General features: G+C 52.0%; 3 protein-coding genes and 1 pseudogene across 17 annotated transcripts in view; all 4 read left to right on the plus strand.

Annotated features, from left to right (window-relative positions):
• Positions 1 to 31: 31 nt before the first annotated feature.
• LOC125331731 (PHD finger protein 7-like) lies at positions 32 to 1,765 on the plus strand (the record flags this gene model as incomplete). The annotated part of the gene is made up of 7 exons (XM_048316047.1): positions 32 to 124; positions 405 to 529; positions 606 to 768; positions 855 to 961; positions 1,172 to 1,285; positions 1,437 to 1,555; positions 1,710 to 1,765. Coding segments are annotated over exons 1-7 (777 nt in total), but the record flags the coding sequence as incomplete, so codon positions are not given.
• Positions 1,766 to 8,774, plus strand: LOC125331490 (nucleolar protein 8-like). 9 transcript variants are annotated; one of them, XR_007206085.1, is made up of 6 exons: positions 1,766 to 3,360; positions 4,272 to 5,994; positions 6,338 to 6,553; positions 7,733 to 8,002; positions 8,098 to 8,371; positions 8,689 to 8,774. XR_007206085.1 is itself a non-coding variant. In XM_048315540.1 (5 exons), the coding sequence occupies exons 1-5, from the start codon at positions 3,351 to 3,353 to the stop codon at positions 6,389 to 6,391; spliced, it is 345 nt and encodes a 114-aa protein (XP_048171497.1). In that variant the 5' UTR covers positions 3,210 to 3,350; the 3' UTR covers positions 6,392 to 6,409. The 9 variants fall into 9 exon arrangements, 2 of the variants coding, with proteins under 2 accessions (XP_048171497.1, XP_048171498.1); XR_007206086.1 differs by having other exon boundaries at positions 1,767 to 3,360; positions 4,272 to 4,915; positions 5,122 to 6,553; XR_007206083.1 differs by having other exon boundaries at positions 1,768 to 2,741; positions 3,086 to 3,360; positions 4,272 to 6,553.
• A 99-nt stretch (positions 8,775 to 8,873) lies between these two features.
• Positions 8,874 to 10,867, plus strand: LOC125331732 (annotated as a pseudogene).
• Positions 10,868 to 11,532: 665 nt separating this feature from the next.
• LOC125331814 (nucleolar protein 8-like) overlaps positions 11,533 to 16,358 on the plus strand; it is a 6,521-nt gene continuing 1,695 nt past the window's right edge. For 2 of the 7 annotated variants that reach the window (XR_007206213.1, XR_007206214.1), the window contains exons 1-2: positions 11,550 to 12,202; positions 13,114 to 15,395. Coding sequence is in view for 1 of the 7 variants with exons in the window: in XM_048316196.1 (XP_048172153.1) it covers positions 12,193 to 12,202; positions 13,114 to 13,240; positions 13,687 to 13,757; positions 14,754 to 14,875 (330 nt within the window). In the remaining 6 variants the exon portion in view is untranslated. Of the gene's footprint in view, positions 12,203 to 12,652; positions 13,021 to 13,113; positions 15,396 to 16,358 lie in introns of those variants that run through there. The other 5 variants (XM_048316196.1, XR_007206215.1, XR_007206217.1 and 2 more) reach the window with 5 other exon arrangements.

A 16,358-nucleotide genomic window follows, 5' to 3' on the forward strand; every position in this document is an offset into this window, starting at 1 on the left:
CAGCTCCCTGTCTTTGCCACAGAATTTCGCCATGTCCAATTTTCGACAAGAAAAGCGTCGTGTAGGATTCATGGGCTATCGCCCTCGCGATATCCAACTTGCAGTCAGCCGGGCGGCTCAGAAGGTGAGAGCCTGACAAGAGCAGGGAGGTTTGTGCCAGGCGAGGTTTGCCAGTGCTTAGCCCAGACCCCACAAAAGAAAGGCCGGCCCTTCCCACCAGCTGTGGGACAAAAGTCTGGCTCCCAGCAGCTCCACAGAGGCTCTGGCACAGGAGCCTCTTCCTCCAGGCGGGTCTGTGGGCTGAGACCCAGCAGCGGCCACAGTCCTGCGCCCTGCCCGGAGCCGTGAGGCTGCCTGGGGAGGCCCCGAGGCTGCTGCTGATGGGGCTGCTTGGCTCTTTCCAGCACTGCTGCGTCTGTGGGGAGACTGGGGCCACCATCATGTGCTGTCAGGAAGACTGCGACAGATGGTTCCACCTGCCCTGTGCCAAGGAGGGTCACTGTGTGACTGAATACATAACCCCATACAGGTACCTCCTCTCCCCTTCTGGCCACCCCTGTGGAAGGACCCAGCATTTCCCACTTTGCTCGTCCCTTTTCCCCCAGCTCCTACTGCCCTGAGCACTGCCCAGAACAGGATGTGAGGGCGATTCCGGAGCCAGGCACCGAATGCCCCATCTGCATGGAGCCTGTGGAGGAGAGAAAGAGCTACACAACACTGGTGTGCCCAGCGTGCAAAAAGGCCTGGTTCCACAGGGACTGCATCCAGGTAGGAGCCATTTCCGCAGCCCCGGGGCACAGCAGGTGCTCAGCAGCATGAGGGCCTTGCTCACGCTGCTGCTGTTTGCCCTGCAGGGACAGGCCTTGCGCGCTGGTGCATTGTACTTCCAGTGCCCCCTCTGCAGAGACGATGATGAGTTTGCTGTCCAAATGTTCGTCATGGGGATCCGAATCCCCTTCAGGTTGGTGTCCTTCTGCCTGGCTCACAACACAGGAGGGGGCAGCTGCTGTGCCAGGCCCTGCCCCCGCAGTCCTGGCCCTGCCCTGTCCCGTGAGTCTGGGCTTCAGCTTCACGCAAGACTTGCAAAAGCACCGGAGGAAGAGCAGGGACAGCCTGTACCTCCAGGATGGCAGAGCAGCACAAGCTCATCAGCTTTTCCTTTCCCCATCAGACAGCCAACATGGGAGGACAACGATGCCTTTGCAGAATTAGGAGAGAGGCACAGCTGGTGCAATGCCAGGAAGTGCCTTTATCCAGGAGGCAGGGAGGAGGCAGAGGAAGAGGGGTAAGCTGGGCAGCTGCACCCCAGGGCTCTGCAGGGAACCTGTGTCTCGGCAAGGGCTCGAAGCAGAAGGAGGCAGAAGAAGAGCTCAGCCGGACAATCCCGAGCTGTGGACACTTTGTCCTCAGTGCCATGAACCCATTTGCTTTCCCAGGCCCTGGGAACTGCTCCTGTGCTCCTCCTGTGCTGCTGAGGGCACCCACAGGCGCTGCTCTGGCCTCACAAGCAACACTCCCAGCTGGGAGTGCGACAGCTGTGCTGGTCTGGGCACAGGTATGAGGCAACGCAGCTGCGTGGCCCTGGGCTGGGGTCAGTGCCAAGGCTGGGCTTGGCAGAGCCCGTCCGCTCCTGGAGGGCTGGGGGCACCGCTCTGGCCGGGCCTGGCCCAGGCCTGCTGGGCCCCTCTCATTCCTGCTTCCCCTTACAGCCCCCAGGGATGAGCCTGAGCTCAATGCCCCCAGGGATGAGCCTGAGCTCAATGCCCCCAGGGATGAGCCGGAGCTCAATGTCCCCAGCCTGGCCGGACAGTCAGGATTGGAGTCTTCTCATGGATTGGAGCCTTCCCATAGCTCTGCACAATCCGAGGCCATCAGCCCCAACTCTGGCATCCTGGCACCATCGGGTGTGCCTCCCCTGTCTCCGTCTCCAGAGACCAGCAAACGCAGCAGCGTCCAACATGCACCAATGAGGCAGCTGCTGCAATCTTCCTCGCTGGAGAGCAGCAGCCCCTGCACGGAGAGTGAGGTGACATCAAGGTCATCAGACACCAGCCATTCCAGAGGCTCTGGGTCTGACCGCAGGCAAAATCGCTCTCGCCGGCAAAGTTGGGCCTCAAATCCACCTGTCCGGTCGAGGAGTCGCCGTGACAGGAGCCAGAGGACAGGACCAAGGGCTGAGAGGCCCAGGCACAGAAGGACACCATCAGAGACATCCCCCAGACGCAGCCGCTCGCGCCAGCAACGTCGGGCCTCAAATCCACCTGTCCGGTCGCGGAGTCGCCGTGACAGGAGCCAGAGGACAGCACCAAGGGCTGAGACGCCCAGGCCGAGGGAGACAACATCAGGGACATCCACCAGGAGCAACCGCTCCCGCCGGCGACGTCAGGCCTCAAATCCACCTCTCCAGTCGAGGAGTCGCCGTGACAGGAGCCGCAGGACAGCAGCAACTGCTGAGAGGCCCAGGCCGAGGGAGACACCATCAGAGACATCCCCCAGACGCAGCCGCACCCGCCAGCGACGTCGCGCCTCAAATCCACCTGTCCGGTCGAGGAGTCGCCGTGACAGGAGCCGCAGCACAGCAGCAACTGCTGAGAGGCCCAGGCGTAGGGTGACATTGCCGGGGACATCCACCAGGAGCAACCGCTCCCGCCAGCGACGTCAGGCCTCAACTCAGGCCTTGAAAATCAGCATGTAGCGTCATCTTTTCTTTCTAGTCCGTCTGTTCTCTGCCGTAAGTGAAGGTGAGGAAGCTCAATACAGGGACCTTGAGATTTGCAGGTCTCTGAGAAAAGTGTATTAACTCTTGACATTGCTATTGGCAGGAATCTGTGCTAAATACCTGATTGCTGTGTTGCCACCTATTAAGTGAAAAGTCACTTAAGGGGGTGGCTAATTAAAAAGGACACTTGTTCCTGCCTTTAGACTCAAACCTCAGATGTTTCCCCACTGCTTACCCTTGAAAGTGAACCACTCCTTAGTGGGCTTGGATACGTTTAGGGAGACAGAAGAGCAAGGTGGCTCTTAGGGAAGCTGTCTTTGGAAAGGACATGTGCTGTGTTGCTATCCTTAAGCAATCTGATTTCAGGAAAGCCAAAAGGAAGAAGAAAGAAGAGAGTGAGACACTGCCTCAAGTGTCTGAAGACATCGATTACGACATTGCTGCTGATTTAAAAGACTTGTTTGGACCTTCAAAGAACAAACCAGAAAACGCTGAGGACATACCCTTGGGACAAAGAGGATGCGCAGGACTCTGTCCCAGCTGACCATCTGGGACCTTTGCCTGCGAACGACGTAGCTCAGGAGTCGAGTGCTTTCACTTTTCCTTCTTTGGAGACACACAGGAGTCGGGCATGAAAGAAGGTAACAGCAGAACCCTTCTAACGGTGCCATTCCTAGGAAGAGCTTAAGGCAGGCACTGCAGAGCAATACGGTGTAAAGAGGGTCAGGATCCAGGGGCTTTTCAGCGGTAGAAGCCAGTAATTAGGCAGAAGCATTTTGATCTTCATTTCTACTTGCCAGGCTTGTGGTAGATTAAGGAGAGGTAACTCGTGCTTGCATCTCAGAGTTTTGAAAGGCGGGCTTTGAGAGAGAAGGCAGTGGGGTCTTTGCAGAGTGGTGAAAAAGCTTGTTGTCATCCCCTAAATTTCTCAAACAGGGAAAAAGGTGACACACCAGTCCTGGCAAGTTTCATAGAACCCAACAAGACTTCAAAGAAAATGTGTGTTAATGTAGAGTGAAGAGCAAAATCCTGGAGCTGACCCCAGGATTCAAGAACATTTTATTAGTTACTGAATTCTATTCTTGGACCTTTAGAAAATGGAAGCTGAATGACACATCATCATTGGCGTGTGCTAACCTCAGATAAAATGAGGCCTTATGAAATGAAGATGAAACAATATTAAATCAAGTCACAGTCTTGTAGGAAAGAAAAGAAACTGTGCAAAGTTACCCAAAAGATTAAAAAACCCAAGGTGCTTTGTGTGCAACAACACAAAGCAACAAGCCCCCCACACTTCTGCTGAATTCAGAAGGTAGTTAGTGTCTTCTGAATGCAGCGATCAAGGTTTAGGAATACGTAGGAGATGCCTAGAACAAAGTGGAAAATACTGGAGCAGAGATTTAGCTCAGAAAATCTGAGGGGAGAAGATTCTGTCCTTCTGAAATCTGCCTTCTCCAGTGTAAGTATTTCACTTGAAAGGAGGGACTTTTCCTGGCAAGTAGAGGGATAACCTGGTTTTGGCTTTTTTTCTTTTTTGGTGCTGTTATTGCAGAGCCTTACATACTTGGACCAATAAAACCGGTGAAAGTCACATGGCAAGAGGATCCACGTTTCCAAGACAGCAGTTCTGAGAGTGATGATGAGCCTGAACCATCAGAAATTGGAAAGGACCAAGAAATGCAAGTTCCATTTGTATTTGTTCTCTCCTTGGTTGTCGTAGTTGGATGCTGTGGGCATATTAAGAGCAGCACTCAGGAAACGGGAAACGGACATTGCACACCTCTGAGCAGTGAAAGTCATCTTGGAAAACCGTCTGTGCTGCACCGAGTCAAAACTCCCAGCAGCCCATTTGATGTGAAGCTGAATATGAAGAGAGAGAAGTTGAGCACAAGAAATTAACTGGGTCGTTTTGGTTTGACCAAACCCAAACTGAGTTTGGCCAAAAGCCAAAGACACAGTCAGTTTTCTTTTAAAAAGTGGGGTTTTTATAGAAGGCTCTGTTTGGTTACTGTGGAGTAAAGCTCTTCAATGTTTACCATTTCTCTGAAGCGCTGCAGCTCTAACTCGTGTTCATGGAATTTGATAGTGCCTTTTAGGATGCTAAAATCCCTTTGTACTTGTCTAGGTTTCTTTCTTTACCACACACGGAAAGTGCTAGAGTCTTCTTCTTCTCCAAAGATGATGAACGCCTAAGAGGTACAACAGAACTTATTCACCCCTTTTGTATTTTTTTCCTTTTAAACTCTTACTGGAATTCAGTGAGGAAAAAATGCTGCCCGCTTATGAATGGTTTGTAGTCAACATTTGCCACCCTTACTTGGGGTCTAGGTTGTGCTAGAAGCCCGTGAGGAAGTCCTGGCAAAATAAAGGCTGAGCAGCTGTCTGGCTTTCTTTTCTTTCAGATAATTGCCTAATAGGTATCTGGACTTTTGGAGCTTACCAAAAAAATAGTCACTGGACAAGTTGCCTAGACATTTCAGACCCTTTCAGGTATGTATATCATCTTTAACTTTTTCTTGTCTTTCTGCTGTTATCATTAAGAACGTTGAGTATTCTTATCAGCCACATATGCCCGTGGGGTTCTTTGTCCTCCTGAATCTCGGTTTTTCTCTTCTGAATCCAGTGAATTTTGTACTAAAAACCAAGGAAAACAACAGTCAAAGAAAACATACGCAGCCCTAAACATTCCACAGGCCACCAAAACAATGGCTTGTTACATTTGATAGAACACAGTTTTAGGACAGCCTTAAAGGATGTTTGTTTCTTGAGACCTACTAGATAACTGTGATGCAACGAGCTGATGTGTTCATACAGTTACTGTCCTGCGTGCTTCCAGCCTGTCTGATTTACAGCGCGTGTTAAAATGGGGATCTCAGTCGTCAGCAGCCATCAGTTTTGGGGGGAGATGTGGGATCCTGGTGTTGAGCTTTTCCTGGAGCAGCTGCTATTTCACTGCAATCTAGATTTCAGCATGTTCAGGAAAACTGCTGCTGCCTTTCATTTCTCGCAGTACACGCGGCTGTAACACCGAACATTTCTGTCGGAGCTCACGTGTGGTGGTGGGGGGAAGCGAATGGGAAGGATGTGGAGAATAGAGCTGCTGACTTTACTGCTGTGTTGCTCATGAGTGATCCAAGCAGCAGCATCATCAGAAGTGTTTAACCCTTATAATTGGTTCTTTGTTTTGTGCAGAGGGCCCAAAGTTATTTTGTAGATCAGTAGAGCTCAGTGAAGAAAAAGAGGGTTGGGAAGACAGACGTAGATTATTGCTTGAGGTGAGTATGAAACGTCTGTTCCCTGGTAACTGTGGCTGAAAGCTGAGCACGAGGAGGGAAGAGGGCTATGAATCTGCATGAGAAATTAATTCAGGACCTCAACAAGAGCCTGAAACTTTGTAATTACCAGAGAACAAAAGTGGTTTAGTATACTGGTGTGTATAACATCAGGTTGTGATGTCACTCAGGTAAACCACTAAATCTCTGCACGTTACGGGACAGGACCAGAGACTTAACTGTACATAGAGAAAGTGTTCAAGAGAAACAGTGAGTTTAGAGACTTCTCCTAATAGTGGATTCAGAAACTTCTCCTAATAATACGTTGGATTTTTACCATTTTCAGGAATGCCGGAAGAAGCATAAGGACGCCAAAAGAAAAGTGAAAGCAAACCAATAAATCTTCTTTTACTGATGAGAAGCGTGTCATGTTTCTTCCTTGAAGAAGTTGCAAACCAATGTTACTTTGGAAATCCTTTCCAAGATCTAATAGGAAAAACTTTTGGCCAAAACTGTCAGCCTGTGTTTCTGAATAGGAATACGTGTCCTGTGTCAATTCAAGGTTTGTACCAGGGTTTGGGGTTTTCTGTGTGTAGGGCTTCAATGTCAGTTGCTTCTTGGCCGGACTTTTGATAATTAGATCATGTAACGAAGACAACATTTTACTGTGTCCTCGTGTCCAGTGCTGCACAGGGTTGGGAAAGAGCAGGTAGCTCTGTGTCTATACATAACTTGCAGGGGCAGCACAGGAGCAGCTCCCAGGGCCTGGGGAACAAGGAGGTTCATGGCGCTGAGGACAAAGTGTCCAGAGCTCGGCATAGTCCGGCTGAGCTCTTCTGGCTCCTTCTGCTTCGAGCCCTTGCCGAGACACGGGTTCACTACAGACCCCGGGGTGCCACTTCCCAACTTAGCCCTCTTCCTCTGCCTCCTCCCTGCCTCCTGCATAAAGGCACTCCCTGGCATTGCGCCAGCTGTGCCTCCCTCCTAGTTCAGTGAAGGCATCCTTGTCCTCCCAAGGTGCCTCTCCCATGGAGTCAGGAAAATTGATGAACTCCCGCTGCCCCGGCATCAGGCAGGTGCAGGGTGTCCCTGCTCGTCACCCCTTGCTTTCCAGGGGTCCCGCTGATTGTTCTAGAAGCCATTGATCTGGATTTTCCAGGAGCATGCTTGCAAAGACGTGAATGAGAAAAGGCCAAAAGAACGGTTTGTGCTTCTCTTCTAGCTGTTTTTTTCAATATATTTATTGGCTAGTAGGAAAGCATGGACCAAACTGGCAAAAGTGCCTTTCATGTGGGAAAAGCATCCTCCTGCATTTGACTTCTGAGTCGAGGACTGTTTCAAGCTCTCCAGTCAGATGCCCGCAGAAAACTCCCTCTGAATTCTCTGGGTTTCCATCAGAGTCAGTGTAAAAGCTGGCGTTTCTCAGGAGCTTATCACTAAATTTTCCATTTAATACTAAATGTCAAAGTTGTTAGTTCATAGGGTGACAGGATAATTGAGGTTGGGAGCCACGTGCGGTGGTCTCCAGTTTTATCTCCTGTTCCCAACACTGACCAGCAAGAGTATCAAATCGGGTTCCTCTGGGATTTCTCCAGACAGGTCTCAGGGAAAACGTCGCTCCACCTGGGGCAGCTTTTGAATCTGTCCAGTGCAAGAGAGCCCACAAGCTCTCTGGGCAGCCGACTGCCAGGGGCAGGAGCCCTGGAGTGGCACTGCCTGAACAACCCCTTTCTGCCAACAGTGCCACCCTCGATGGCTGCCCCAGGGCCTGGCATTTGACCCTGCACTTGCTGCAGGAGCCCCTGCCCTGGTTGGGCTCTGACCAAAGGCTCGGACCCATCTCAGAACCTCGGTTCCCAAGGGTGGCGTGGGACTGAGGCCATCGCTGCCCCTATTTTGGGTGCGCGTTGCTGATGTCAGAATGGCCATTGTGACCCGTGCGACCAAGGCCACCAGAGGGAACGCTGGGCTCAGGCCGTGTGTCAGTGCGACCTGACAACGGGAGGAGAAGGTAGGACAGGGACGGGGCTGCCCAGGGACCAGAGGGGCCCCACACCTCGGGGCTCTGGGCCTGTGCTGCAGGCTCACCTGCCTCTCCCTTCCCAGACGCAGCAGAGGAACATCCACGGGAGACAGCAGTGTTCCTCGACGCGGTGACGGGAGGAGAAGGCGGACTGGAGCAGGGCTCACGCAGGGCTCACCAGGGAGTAGTGCCCTCGTGGCTCTGGGCCGGTTCTGCAAACTCCCCACACTCTTCTTTCTCCCACAGAGGGAGAGGACGAGCGCCTGGAGAAGGTCGCGGTGTTCCTGCACGGGGACTCATCGCAGACCAGAACCATGGCAGAAGGGAAGCAGGAGGCCTCTGATGCCAGGGAGCCAGGTGAGGGCAAAGCAGCCCTCCCGCAGCCTGGCACAGGGGCTGTCGGGGCAGCCAGCGTGGGGCCCGGAGCGGAGGCAGGGGGAGGCAGGAGCTGCCCAGCCATGCTGGGGCTGGGAGCCTCCTTCCTGCCCAAGGGGGGCCCAGCCGGGCCAGGGGGCAGCTGTGGGGACGCCCGCGCTGTCCCCTGCTCCCCAAGGCCTCCAGGCCTGCCCATCAGCCAGGCAGGCAGGGCCAGAGCAGCCCTTGGGGCCGATGCTGCGGGCTAAGAGCCCCGCAGAGGTGCTCGTGCCCGGTGCCATTGGCTCTGTCCCCTGCAGCATGCCTGCTGTGCCGCCGCACAGAGGCTGACCCGGACATCTGCGGCGACAAACAGGAGAAGCACGGGCTCTGTGCCCACATCTTCTGCCTGGTGAGTTGCACCGGGCCTCCCTCCGGCATTGCAGTGGGCAGCCCCTGCCACTCTCTCCTCATCAGCTCCCTGTCTTTGCCACAGAATTTCGCCATGTCCAATTTTCGACAAGAAAAGCGTCGTGTAGGATTCATGGGCTATCGCCCTCGCGATATCCAACTTGCAGTCAGCCGGGCGGCTCAGAAGGTGAGAGCCTGACAAGAGCAGGGAGGTTTGTGCCAGGCGAGGTTTGCCAGTGCTTAGCCCAGACCCCACAAAAGAAAGGCCGGCCCTTCCCACCAGCTGTGGGACAAAAGTCTGGCTCCCAGCAGCTCCACAGAGGCTCTGGCACAGGAGCCTCTTCCTCCAGGCGGGTCTGTGGGCTGAGACCCAGCAGCGGCCACAGTCCTGCGCCCTGCCCGGAGCCGTGAGGCTGCCTGGGGAGGCCCCGAGGCTGCTGCTGATGGGGCTGCTTGGCTCTTTCCAGCACTGCTGCGTCTGTGGGGAGACTGGGGCCACCATCATGTGCTGTCAGGAAGACTGCGACAGATGGTTCCACCTGCCCTGTGCCAAGGAGGGTCACTGTGTGACTGAATACATAACCCCATACAGGTACCTCCTCTCCCCTTCTGGCCACCCCTGTGGAAGGACCCAGCATTTCCCACTTTGCTCGTCCCTTTTCCCCCAGCTCCTACTGCCCTGAGCACTGCCCAGAACAGGATGTGAGGGCGATTCCGGAGCCAGGCACCGAATGCCCCATCTGCATGGAGCCTGTGGAGGAGAGAAAGAGCTACACAACACTGGTGTGCCCAGCGTGCAAAAAGGCCTGGTTCCACAGGGACTGCATCCAGGTAGGAGCCATTTCCGCAGCCCCGGGGCACAGCAGGTGCTCAGCAGCATGAGGGCCTTGCTCACGCTGCTGCTGTTTGCCCTGCAGGGACAGGCCTTGCGCGCTGGTGCATTGTACTTCCAGTGCCCCCTCTGCAGAGACGATGATGAGTTTGCTGTCCAAATGTTCCTCATGGGGATCCGAATCCCCTTCAGGTTGGTGTCCTTCTGCCTGGCTCACAACACAGGAGGGGGCAGCTGCTGTGCCAGGCCCTGCCCCCGCAGTCCTGGCCCTGCCCTGTCCCGTGAGTCTGGGCTTCAGCTTCACGCAAGACTTGCAAAAGCACCAGAGGAAGAGCAGGGACAGCCTGTACCTCCAGGATGGCAGAGCAGCACAAGCTCATCAGCTTTTCCTTTCCCCATCAGACAGCCAACATGGGAGGACAACGATGCCTTTGCAGAATTAGGAGAGAGGCACAGCTGGTGCAATGCCAGGAAGTGCCTTTATCCAGGAGGCAGGGAGGAGGCAGAGGAAGAGGGGTAAGCTGGGCAGCTGCACCCCAGGGCTCTGCAGGGAACCTGTGTCTCGGCAAGGGCTCGAAGCAGAAGGAGGCAGAAGAAGAGCTCAGCCGGACAATCCCGAGCTGTGGACACTTTGTCCTCAGTGCCATGAACCCATTTGCTTTCCCAGGCCCTGGGAACTGCTCCTGTGCTCCTCCTGTGCTGCTGAGGGCACCCACAGGCGCTGCTCTGGCCTCACAAGCAACACTCCCAGCTGGGAGTGCGACAGCTGTGCTGGTCTGGGCACAGGTATGAGGCAACGCAGCTGCGTGGCCCTGGGCTGGGGTCAGTGCCAAGGCTGGGCTTGGCAGAGCCCGTCCGCTCCTGGAGGGCTGGGGGCCCTGCTCTGGCCTGGCCTGGCCCAGGCCTGCTGGGCCCCTCTCATTCCTGCTTCCCCTTACAGCCCCCAGGGATGAGCCGGAGCTCAATGCCCCCAGGGATGAGCCTGAGCTCAATGCCCCCAGGGATGAGCCGGAGCTCAATGTCCCCAGCCTGGCCGGACAGTCAGGATTGGAGCCTTCTCATGGATTGGAGCCTTCCCATAGCTCTGCACAATCCGAGGCCATCAGCCCCAACTCTGGCATCCTGGCACCATCGGGTGTGCCTCCCCTGTCTCCGTCTCCAGAGACCAGCAAACACAGCAGCGTCCAACATGCACCAATGAGGCAGCTGCTGCAATCTTCCTCGCTGGAGAGCAGCAGCCCCTGCACGGAGAGTGAGGTGACATCAAGGTCATCAGACACCAGCCATTCCAGAGGCTCTGGGTCTGACCGCAGGCAAAATCGCTCTCGCCGGCAAAGTTGGGCCTCAAATCCACCTGTCCGGTCGAGGAGTCGCCGTGACAGGAGCCAGAGGACAGGACCAAGGGCTGAGAGGCCCAGGCACAGAAGGACACCATCAGAGACATCCCCCAGACGCAGCCGCTCGCGCCAGCAACGTCGGGCCTCAAATCCACCTGTCCGGTCGCGGAGTCGCCGTGACAGGAGCCAGAGGACAGCACCAAGGGCTGAGACGCCCAGGCCGAGGGAGACAACATCAGGGACATCCACCAGGAGCAACCGCTCCCGCCGGCGACGTCGGGCCTCAAATCCACCTCTCCAGTCGAGGAGTCGCCGTGACAGGAGCCGCAGGACAGCAGCAACTGCTGAGAGGCCCAGGCCGAGGGAGACACCATCAGAGACATCCCCCAGACGCAGCCGCACCCGCCAGCGACGTCGCGCCTCAAATCCACCTGTCCGGTCGAGGAGTCGCCGTGACAGGAGCCGCAGCACAGCAGCAACTGCTGAGAGGCCCAGGCGTAGGGTGACATTGCCGGGGACATCCACCAGGAGCAACCGCTCCCGCCAGCGACGTCAGGCCTCAACTCAGGCCTCGAAAAGCAACATGTAGCGTCATCTTTTCTTTCTAGTCCGTCTGTTCTCTGCCGTAAGTGAAGGTGAGGAAGCTCAATACAGGGACCTTGAGATTTGCAGGTCTCTGAGAAAAGTGTATTAACTCTTGACATTGCTATTGGCAGGAATCTGTGCTAAATACCTGATTGCTGTGTTGCCACCTATTAAGTGAAAAGTCACTTAAGGGGGTGGCTAATTAAAAAGGACACTTGTTCCTGCCTTTAGACTCAAACCTCAGATGTTTCCCCACTGCTTACCCTTGAAAGTGAACCACTCCTTAGTGGGCTTGGATACGTTTAGGGAGACAGAAGAGCAAGGTGGCTCTTAGGGAAGCTGTCTTTGGAAAGGACATGTGCTGTGTTGCTATCCTTAAGCAATCTGATTTCAGGAAAGCCAAAAGGAAGAAGAAAGAAGAGAGTGAGACACTGCCTCAAGTGTCTGAAGACATCGATTACGACATTGCTGCTGATTTAAAAGACTTGTTTGGACCTTCAAAGAACAAACCAGAAAACGCTGAGGACATACCCTTGGGACAAAGAGGATGCGCAGGACTCTGTCCCAGCTGACCATCTGGGACCTTTGCCTGCGAACGACGTAGCTCAGGAGTCGAGTGCTTTCACTTTTCCTTCTTTGGAGACACACAGGAGTCGGGCATGAAAGAAGGTAACAGCAGAACCCTTCTAACGGTGCCATTCCTAGGAAGAGCTTAAGGCAGGCACTGCAGAGCAATACGGTGTAAAGAGGGTCAGGATCCAGGGGCTTTTCAGCGGTAGAAGCCAGTAATTAGGCAGAAGCATTTTGATCTTCATTTCTACTTGCCAGGCTTGTGGTAGATTAAGGAGAGGTAACTCGTGCTTGCATCTCAGAGTTTTGAAAGGCGGGCTTTGAGAGAGAAGGCAGTGGGGTCTTTGCAGAGTGGTGAAAAAGCTTGTTGTCATCCCCTAAATTTCTCAAACAGGGAAAAAGGTGACACACCAGTCCTGGCAAGTTTCATAGAACCCAACAAGATTTCAAAGAAAATGTGTGTTAATGTAGAGTGAAGAGCAAAATCCTGGAGCTGACCCCAGGATTCAAGAACATTTTATTAGTTACTGAATTCTATTCTTGGACCTTTAGAAAATGGAAGCTGAATGACACATCATCATTGGCGTGTGCTAACCTCAGATAAAATGAGGCCTTATGAAATGAAGATGAAACAATATTAAATCAAGTCACAGTCTTGTAGGAAAGAAAAGAAACTGTGCAAAGTTACCCAAAAGATTAAAAAACCCAAGGTGCTTTGTGTGCAACAACACAAAGCAACAAGCCCCCCACACTTCTGCTGAATTCAGAAGGTAGTTAGTGTCTTCTGAATGCAGCGATCAAGGTTTAGGAATACGTAGGAGATGCCTAGAACAAAGTGGAAAATACTGGAGCAGAGATTTAGCTCAGAAAATCTGAGGGGAGAAGATTCTGTCCTTCTGAAATCTGCCTTCTCCAGTGTAAGTATTTCACTTGAAAGGAGGGACTTTTCCTGGCAAGTAGAGGGATAACCTGGTTTTGGCTTTTTTTCTTTTTTGGTGCTGTTATTGCAGAGCCTTACATACTTGGACCAATAAAACCGGTGAAAGTCACATGGCAAGAGGATCCACGTTTCCAAGACAGCAGTTCTGAGAGTGATGATGAGCCTGAACCATCAGAAATTGGAAAGGACCAAGAAATGCAAGTTCCATTTGTATTTGTTCTCTCCTTGGTTGTCGTAGTTGGATGCTGTGGGCATATTAAGAGCAGCACTCAGGAAACGGGAAACGGACATTGCACACCTCTGAGCAGTGAAAGTCATCTTGGAAAACCGTCTGTGCTGCACCGAGTCAAAACTCCCAGCAGCCCATTTGATGTGAAGCTGAATATGAAGAGAGAGAAGTTGAGCACAAGAAATTAACTGGGTCGTTTTGGTTTGACCAAACCCAAACTGAGTTTGGCCAAAAGCCAAAGACACAGTCAGTTTTCTTTTAAAAAGTGGGGTTTTTATAGAAGGCTCTGTTTGGTTACTGTGGAGTAAAGCTCTTCAATGTTTACCATTTCTCTGAAGCGCTGCAGCTCTAACTCGTGTTCATGGAATTTGATAGTGCCTTTTAGGATGCTAAAATCCCTTTGTACTTGTCTAGGTTTCTTTCTTTACCACACACGGAAAGTGCTAGAGTCTTCTTCTTCTCCAAAGATGATGAACGCCTAAGAGGTACAACAGAACTTATTCACCCCTTTTGTATTTTTTTCCTTTTAAACTCTTACTGGAATTCAGTGAGGAAAAAATGCTGCCCGCTTATGAATGGTTTGTAGTCAACATTTGCCACCCTTACTTGGGGTCTAGGTTGTGCTAGAAGCCCGTGAGGAAGTCCTGGCAAAATAAAGGCTGAGCAGCTGTCTGGCTTTCTTTTCTTTCAGATAATTGCCTAATAGGTATCTGGACTTTTGGAGCTTACCAAAAAAATAGTCACTGGACAAGTTGCCTAGACATTTCAGACCCTTTCAGGTATGTATATCATCTTTAACTTTTTCTTGTCTTTCTGCTGTTATCATTAAGAACGTTGAGTATTCTTATCAGCCACATATGCCCGTGGGGTTCTTTGTCCTCCTGAATCTCGGTTTTTCTCTTCTGAATCCAGTGAATTTTGTACTAAAAACCAAGGAAAACAACAGTCAAAGAAAACATACGCAGCCCTAAACATTCCACAGGCCACCAAAACAATGGCTTGTTACATTTGATAGAACACAGTTTTAGGACAGCCTTAAAGGATGTTTGTTTCTTGAGACCTACTAGATAACTGTGATGCAACGAGCTGATGTGTTCATACAGTTACTGTCCTGCGTGCTTCCAGCCTGTCTGATTTACAGCGCGTGTTAAAATGGGGATCTCAGTCGTCAGCAGCCATCAGTTTTGGGGGGAGATGTGGGATCCTGGTGTTGAGCTTTTCCTGGAGCAGCTGCTATTTCACTGCAATCTAGATTTCAGCATGTTCAGGAAAACTGCTGCTGCCTTTCATTTCTCGCAGTACACGCGGCTGTAACACCGAACATTTCTGTCGGAGCTCACGTGTGGTGGTGGGGGGAAGCGAATGGGAAGGATGTGGAGAATAGAGCTGCTGACTTTACTGCTGTGTTGCTCATGAGTGATCCAAGCAGCAGCATCATCAGAAGTGTTTAACCCTTATAATTGGTTCTTTGTTTTGTGCAGAGGGCCCAAAGTTATTTTGTAGATCAGTAGAGCTCAGTGAAGAAAAAGAGGGTTGGGAAGACAGACGTAGATTATTGCTTGAGGTGAGTATGAAACGTCTGTTCCCTGGTAACTGTGGCTGAAAGCTGAGCACGAGGAGGGAAGAGGGCTATGAATCTGCATGAGAAATTAATTCAGGACCTCAACAAGAGCCTGAAACTTTGTAATTACCAGAGAACAAAAGTGGTTTAGTATACTGGTGTGTATAACATCAGGTTGTGATGTCACTCAGGTAAACCACTAAATCTCTGCACGTTACGGGACAGGACCAGAGACTTAACTGTACATAGAGAAAGTGTTCAAGAGAAACAGTGAGTTCAGAGACTTCTCCTAATAGTGGATTCAGAAACTTCTCCTAATAATACGTTGGATTTTCACCATTTTCTGGAATGCCGAAGGAAGCATAAGGACGCCAAAAGAAAAGTGAAAGCAAACCAATAAATCTTCTTTTACTGATGAGAAGCGTGTCATGTTTCTTCCTTGAAGAAGTTGCAAACCAATGTTACTTTGGAAATCCTTTCCAAGATCTAATAGGAAAAACTTTTGGCCAAAACTGTCAGCCTGTGTTTCTGAATAGGAATACGTGTCCTGTGTCAATTCAAGGTTTGTACCAGGGTTTGGGGTTTTCTGTGTGTAGGGCTTCAATGTCAGTTGCTTCTTGGCCGGACTTTTGATAATTAGATCATGTAACGAAGACAACATTTTACTGTGTCCTCGTGTCCAGTGCTGCACAGGGTTGGGAAAGAGCAGGTAGCTCTGTGTCTATACATAACTTGCAGGGGCAGCACAGGAGCAGCTCCCAGGGCCTGGGGAACAAGGAGGTTCATGGCGCTGAGGACAAAGTGTCCAGAGCTCGGCATAGTCCGGCTGAGCTCTTCTGGCTCCTTCTGCTTCGAGCCCTTGCCGAGACACGGGTTCACTACAGACCCCGGGGTGCCACTTCCCAACTTAGCCCTCTTCCTCTGCCTCCTCCCTGCCTCCTGCATAAAGGCACTCCCTGGCATTGCGCCAGCTGTGCCTCCCTCCTAGTTCAGTGAAGGCATCCTTGTCCTCCCAAGGTGCCTCTCCCATGGAGTCAGGAAAATTGATGAACTCCCGCTGCCCCGGCATCAGGCAGGTGCAGGGTGTCCCTGCTCGTCACCCCTTGCTTTCCAGGGGTCCCGCTGATTGTTCTAGAAGCCATTGATCTGGATTTTCCAGGAGCATGCTTGCAAAGACGTGAATGAGAAAAGGCCAAAAGAACGGTTTGTGCTTCTCTTCTAGCTGTTTTTTTCAATATATTTATTGGCTAGTAGGAAAGCATGGACCAAACTGGCAAAAGTGCCTTTCATGTGGGAAAAGCATCCTCCTGCATTTGACTTCTGAGTCGAGGACTGTTTCAAGCTCTCCAGTCAGATGCCCGCAGAAAACTCCCTCTGAATTCTCTGGGTTTCCATCAGAGTCAGTGTAAAAGCTGGCGTTTCTCAGGAGCTTATCACTAAATTTTCCATTTAATACTAAATGTCAAAGTTGTTAGTTCATAGGGTGACAGGATAATTGAGGTTGGGAGCCACGTGCGGTGGTCTC

The sequence above is a fragment of the Corvus hawaiiensis genome, chromosome 11 (assembly GCF_020740725.1).
Source record: "Corvus hawaiiensis isolate bCorHaw1 chromosome 11, bCorHaw1.pri.cur, whole genome shotgun sequence".
NCBI lineage: Eukaryota > Metazoa > Chordata > Aves > Passeriformes > Corvidae > Corvus > Corvus hawaiiensis.

Coding starts and splice junctions, on each gene's coding strand:
- LOC125331490 (XM_048315540.1), top strand. Junction 4,399..4,844: donor ATTGGAAAGGACCAAGAAAT/GCAAGTTCCATT, acceptor GTACTTGTCTAG/GTTTCTTTCTTTACCACACA. Junction 5,995..6,337: donor GACGTAGATTATTGCTTGAG/GTGAGTATGAAA, acceptor TACCATTTTCAG/GAATGCCGGAAGAAGCATAA.